The sequence below is a fragment of the Fopius arisanus genome, unplaced genomic scaffold (assembly GCF_000806365.1).
Source record: "Fopius arisanus strain USDA-PBARC FA_bdor unplaced genomic scaffold, ASM80636v1 scaffold00004, whole genome shotgun sequence".
NCBI lineage: Eukaryota > Metazoa > Arthropoda > Insecta > Hymenoptera > Braconidae > Fopius > Fopius arisanus.
The window spans coordinates 2276220-2282883 of NW_011887743.1; the positions used below are offsets into that span (position 1 = coordinate 2276220).

General features: G+C 34.9%; 2 protein-coding genes across 2 annotated transcripts in view; both read left to right on the forward strand.

The window, feature by feature from the left end:
• The window catches only part of Tk (Tachykinin), a gene marked incomplete in the record, with an annotated part of 31919 nt that extends 28517 nt beyond the window's left edge, over positions 1-3402 (forward strand). The window contains 6 exon segments of the mRNA XM_011315381.1: positions 1-117; positions 290-508; positions 1315-1566; positions 1928-2156; positions 2464-2670; positions 2731-3402. Coding sequence (XP_011313683.1) covers positions 1-117; positions 290-508; positions 1315-1566; positions 1928-2156; positions 2464-2670; positions 2731-2741 — 1035 coding nt within the window.
• Positions 3403-5654: 2252 nt separating this feature from the next.
• Positions 5655-6664, forward strand: part of LOC105273234 (uncharacterized) — a 1664-nt gene continuing 654 nt past the window's right edge. The window contains exons 1-4 of the mRNA XM_011315539.1: positions 5655-5835; positions 5958-6004; positions 6068-6256; positions 6639-6659. Coding sequence (XP_011313841.1) covers positions 5802-5835; positions 5958-6004; positions 6068-6256; positions 6639-6659 — 291 coding nt within the window. The 5' untranslated portion in view covers positions 5655-5801. The remainder of the gene's footprint in view (positions 5836-5957; positions 6005-6067; positions 6257-6638; positions 6660-6664) is intronic.

The window sequence follows — 6664 nt, forward strand, 5'->3', positions numbered from 1 at the left end:
GATGTCCTTCCCGAAAAACGCGCACCCATGGGCTTCCAGGGGATGCGAGGAAAGAAGGACATGATGTCCTCATTGGAGACCGAGGAATTCTCCAAAAGAGCACCCATGGGTTTTCAGGTATGACCTATTCAACTATTCACTTTGCTCTTTGCCTGTTCAAAAATTTTTTAGCAAGTAGTTACCATAATTATTCACGAGCCCTCCCCAGACTTAAAGATTAATGATGGCATCGATATCGTCCTTGGTTGTCCTTGTAAAAAATATCAGAGATTCTTAATATTGCCGACAGGGTATGAGAGGGAAGAAAGATCCTACGGGACCTGATCTGATGGACAATATCATTCAAGATGAATTTGAGAAGGGAACGCCCATGGATCTTCAGGACTTGAGGAGAAAGAAGGATCTACTTACATTACCAGACATTAAGGAAGCTCTTTACCAGGAGGAATACGATAAGCGAGCGCCAATGAGGTACCAGGGGATGCGAGGAAATAAAGAATTAGAAGAGGTAAGCTCTTTCAAGATTTAAATAATTTCCCGATGTTCTAATTGAAGTCGTGTTTTGACAATTTATGGTTAATACAAATTTCGTGTTTTTTTATTCATCGTCACATCTCGGATTTTAATCCCTTGCTCTGCAGTTACACACGCGAGGATTATTTACTTTCTGCTCCCCGACCCACCCATATCTACCCTTTTTCCCTAATGCCCTTATTTACGAATATGAATGACTCACCCTTATCTGGAATTATAATATTCTCAACTCGAGGGCATTACAAGTTTTGTATGATAATTTTACGAATGTTCCAGTTATAGTCGACATTTTTCCGTCCATTAACTCCCCCTCATCCACAGGGTTTCACTCCTGCGAGGGTCGGCGAGGACCTTCGGGCAATTTTCAATGTTTTTCCTTTATTTTTCATCGCATGCCCGAGGGAAAATTCAGGTCAGGTCGCGTGATCTTAGTTCAGTTACAGATTTTATTCTGAATTAATTATGATTTTATTATTGAGACCATTCACTTGCTCTCTATATATGCCTGAACCTATGTATGATTTATTCTATTCCTGAACCTATACATGATTTATAGAATATAATTTTCCTGCGAAAAAAATGCCTGAAAGTGGAATCGAACCTGTAGTCTGTCGCATAATAACCTGACGCGTTTTCCCTGAGCTAAACTATTGACCTGACGCGTTTTCCTTGAGCTAAACTATTGATAGCTCATAGAACTATATCCTATATTAATTGGATGTCCTCAGGAATTTTTCCTCTGAGATTCCTATTGTATTTTTATTCCTGAATGCATTGCAGTTCCTGGAGGAAATGAAGCGTGCGAGCATGGGATTCCATGGAATGCGTGGAAAGAAAATTTATCAGGATGATTATGAAGATGAGTACGAAAAGCGGGCATTGCCGATGGGATTTCAAGGGATGCGTGGCAAACGGGATGAGTACGAAAGGGGACGGAATAAGCGAACGTCCTTGTACTTGCCGGACATCGGTCACAAGAGCTTGATGGACCGACTGGAGAACATGAAGTTCAAGACTTTTCTAGAGCTCCAGGTAACTTTACTTCCACTATTTTCACGAGACCTAAACATCGACGGTATTTACATTATTTACCGAGTACATACCGAGTACATATCGAGTATATCCCACAACCTGTTGCATAATGGATACCTCTCGCGGCGGAAATAATCTGATCTGTTGTTTTCTCCGGAATTTACAGAGCGATTCAGTCACCATTTCCCTATGGAATTAAATTCTACTCATTACATCGGCTTAATTATTCAATTCGTTGGAACAGGAATTATTTTTAAATAGTTTTATCATCCCGAGATCATTGGCATCATGGATTGAATTGAATCATGGATTGTGGCATTTTTTTTTTTAATAGCTCAAGGAAATTTTGTTTGTCTCGCAGGAAATGGACGGTCAGAATGATTTGTTCGACGGTTACTATCCTGAATACGCAGATCCCGATGGGTACAAGAAAAGAGCGCCCATGGGATTTCAAGGGGTTCGTGGTAAGAGGGATGAAGATAAACGTGGGAGTATGGGATTCGTCGGGATGAGAGGGAAGAGAAATGTCGGTGGTATTTATGGAGCTGAGGACGATGAATATCGCGAGGGACTGCCCGCTGATTTCCTGGGTCAGTATTTCCGTAATCAAAATCAGGGATGATTAATTAAAAAAAAAATTATTCCACTAGTCCACTATTGTTTCTTTACCACACGTTCTGAATTAATTTATATTATTGTTAAATTAACATTGAGAACATTTTTAGTTTAGAGAAATAATTATTTTATTTATTTATTGTTTATTTAATTGTTATGTTATGTGTAAAAATTGAAGAAATAAAGACTTTGAAAAATAGTGCTGTTTTTTTTTTGGTAAAAATTCCGGATTTTGGAATTTGGATTGAGGTACTGAAGGAATCGTTGAAAATTAAATTCCAGACTCGAGGTACATGAGTGACGATTTGCAATTTAACAAACGATCGGCTCGCGGAGTGTCTGGTGTTAGGGGAAAGAAAATTCCTCGCTGGGAAATGAGGGGTACATTCATCGGTGTCAGAGGAAAAAGATCACCTGACAGTCACGATAATATGATGAAAGTGCTCGATGATATCGACAGGATTAATAATGACTCAACGACAAAATTCGGTGAGTAATTAAACAATTGAAATCGTCCTGCAATTACAAAATAATTAAATTTTTTTTCAGATACCCAGTAGGGGTGTAAACATTAGGATATCCTTCCGACATTCCGAGAGCTAGATTATTTTAGATTAATCCACCCGAGCCGATTTTATTTCGATCAGAAATTAGAAACTTCTCTCTAAAAAAAAAATAACCACAAGGGATTTTAAAAATCCTAAATTCGCGAGTGACTAAAATAAATAAATTGAACAGACGAGCTCTTTATGAAAGCCTACATCAGTATTACTGTTACAAAAAAAGTAAATAAATAAATAAAAAATAATTCTGTCGTCAGTATGAACTCTCATGAGTAATTATAAAGGCGACTAGTAGTCACATAATTTCCAGTGTCCTCTAGTCCTGAAGAACTATATAATAAAAATATGAAATAAATTATTGAAGTAATTGAAACGGAATCATAAGGAGGACTTGAATATTCAGGACGAGAAATGCATAGGTACTATATTTTTCTCTGAATGTTAAATCCTCGTATCTGTCTTTCGAGTAGAACTTATTAGTCGATAGAAATCGATTGGCTGATTACAATTACCTAAATTATCGGTTAAATCGTTACCATACTCTAGTCACCAAACAAATCGGATGAATAATAACTGTCACAAAATATTATCTCTTGAAAATTATTAAAAATATATATATAAAACACGGAGGGAGTGGCCCTAATTAATTTTCATTTACCCCACCAGAAAAAAATTTATTATTAGAAATTGTCGGGCGATCGATAATTCGCGATTTTTTTTTTAATTTTAAGGAAAACTGCTTGAGTTTTCTATTGAATTTTTTCTGGTTTATCCACTTGACTTTATTTTAATTAAAAGGGTTATTTTGAAAAGGTCAAAGTGTCAGAGCCCACTCTCCTCTGCCTCCACATAATCCCCTAGATTAGTGAGAAAAGTTAATCATTAGGCTGGAAGAGGAACAATATTTGTGTTCTAGTGTATCCTGACGTGATAATGAGTCTTGTACAATAAAAAATAAATGTAAATTCCTCCTACTCTCGTGAGGAAATAGAAAAAATCGATTTCGATAATTCCATCTTTTATTCTTCATCTCAAAATCTCTGAAACTCCGAGGCTTGCTTCTCCAATTCCTGGAGAATGTTGTTTCAGGCATTTTCAGATGAAAATTCCTGCACAATTAATTCCTCTGGCAATAATTAATTATAAATCATTCTTCAAACTGGGATTTTTCAATAACAAATCGAGAACATTATGATTATTTCTCTTCTAATTATTCATTGGAAAGGACAATGAGAATATGAGAATATCAGAATATCATGAATTTTCCCACAATTGTTAATTAAAACTGTTATAACAAAAGGAGAAAAATTACCCCGTTTTATTCTCCATAATTCATCCGATTTTATCCTCTCCCCTGCTATTTTCCATTAATTCCCCGATAATTTATCTTGTTTATAATAAACAATTATCATTATAGAGGTGCACTAAAGTATGGTAAACCAACGGTTTAACAATAATTAGCTTTATTTATCCTAGTTTCAATAATAACGAATGCAATGAGGTGATAAATGACTGAAGAAAGTATAGAAAAAAAACCAAAAAAAATATGACGATGTGGAGGTGAAAATCAATTCAAGAAAAATTATATTCTGATTGCATAATAAACATAAAACATACATATAGTATATTTCGAGTGTATATAAATGCTGAATCAACGGTGGTGGTAGGCAAGATATAAAAAGTTATATAGGTATTATGAAATATCGAGAAGTGAAATATCAAGTACGTGTTACAGCGATTATATATTGATGTAATGTATAGATTCAACATGTCTCTCTCAGCAAATTAAACTCGAAATCATTTGAGAATTGTGAGATTACGTATCATTTTATTTCTCTCCCTGTTCAATCGATTGGGAATAATGACTAAAAGTGGTTGAATTGATTTTCATTATGTGTTTATAATTACTTTGTAATCTGTTGGTGGATGGAATAAAGTGTTATCGCAATTTTTTCCATTATTTTTTGAATAAATAAATGCCTGTTAATTTCAGAACTATTTTTTCATTCATTTAATCTAGTCTAATTTCAGGAGGCTTTATATTTTATTTTTATGACTTTGAAATAAATAATTTTTCATGATTATTCATTTTTTATTAGAAGAATTACTGGACTCGAGTGGGTTTTCGTGGAAATAAGAAGTATTTTTGCTGTTCGTGTATTTTAATTTTCCCGATGAAAAATAGCTTCTGCATTACCCATTAAATTGTTCAATGAGTTTTCCCCGAATGCTAGTGAGGAGTTGTAATGGATTTTTAAAAGATTCCATTAAAAATAAATGACACATTTTAAGTGCAAAGCCGACAGCCCGTGGAAACTGGTTCCCTCGTCGTTCAGAGAGGGGATTCCCCGCTCTCCTTCGCGAAAACTACGACTCATTCACTGAATTTGTGTCTAACCAGTCATTCAATTCCACCGATCGAATTTCTTCGGAGGGATTTCCCGAGGATTTTACTATTCCCACACGACATGTCATTTCAAGGAAATGTCGCTGACCTTTACCTTGAATTTTTCGCAATTATCACTTCCCATTTCCACAATGAAATTATCATCAAAGAAAGTCAATTGTCTGTACGCGAAAAATGCAATTACTTTTCATCAACCAGAAACAAATGTTTTTTGGATAGAATTTATTAAGAGATTCAAGTCCTAGACTTTTCGCATATTTTTTTTATATAGTGCAATCTTTACAGCTCGCCTTGAGGCGATGATAAATTGAAAAAATTGAGGAAAATGGGGATACACGGGAATTTTGCGGGTAATAACAGGAAAGCAAAAACAAATGATTCATTTAATGACTAGTGGGGATTATTTATCATCTAGCGTGTACGTGCGGTTTATGAATAATTTGAAAAATACTCGAATGAAAATGGCATGGAAGTGCTATGAGTTGATGATTCGGTTCACATTTTAACCTCGTCATTGCCCTTGGCTCTGAGAATTCCTATAAAAGCTGAGGTGATGCTCTTTTAATGCCAGTGCATCGACGAACTTCAGTGGATTCGTGTCGTGACTGTTATTTATTTATAAATATCCTTCAACAATTTTCAATTGCAGAATGGAAAAAACTGGATTCACATACGCATTAATTGGTAATTTTCATTGTTTTCTATCAATTAATTTAGATTTTATTCAATCGTTAATTATCATTTTCATAAAAAAAAAATTGAATTAGAATTTTCGCGAAAATAAATGGTAAACATTTTTTTTTCAGGTGTTTTCCTGATGTTTGTGGCATTTTCCGCGGATGCGCGACCTCAGGTGAGTTTAAATAATTGATTTCAACGGATTGTAAATTATAATTAATCATTTCTAATAATATAGTTTCAGAATGATTTAGTGGAAGTCGATGGATTTGTATTTGACGGACCGGTGGAAAGATCGAATAAATTTCCCAATAATAATCGCCGGACATTTCCCGATTTTCCACCGCCAAATCCAAATCCAGAGATCACTGGGACCACGACAACCACTCCATCTCCAGACATGACTAGATGTCTGCAGAATTGTCCGGTGAGGAAATTAAAATATTTTTTATTTGAATCTTCAAACTTTGAGTGGGCAATACGCGGAATTCATTACCGCAAATTAACTCGTAATTATGGAGAGAAGTTTTTAACTATTCTCGGATTTACATTCACGTCACTAAGTGTAACTGAAGACGATGATCTATCCGGTCTTTAAAAATCGGAATAACCGGTTCTGTAATATCAACTACTTTTTTATCAATCCTTGAAATTCTGGCTTCCTTTCCGTTTCTCATTGTCCAATTATTATTAAATGTTTCCGTCTTCTCATTTTTTTAAAATGGAACCAAAAATTCGCGAAGAAAACGCGAGATTTTTGTATTAAATTGTCATAGGAAAATGAAAATTTGTTTTAAAATTAATTCTAGGTAACTGCACAATACAATCCAGTTTG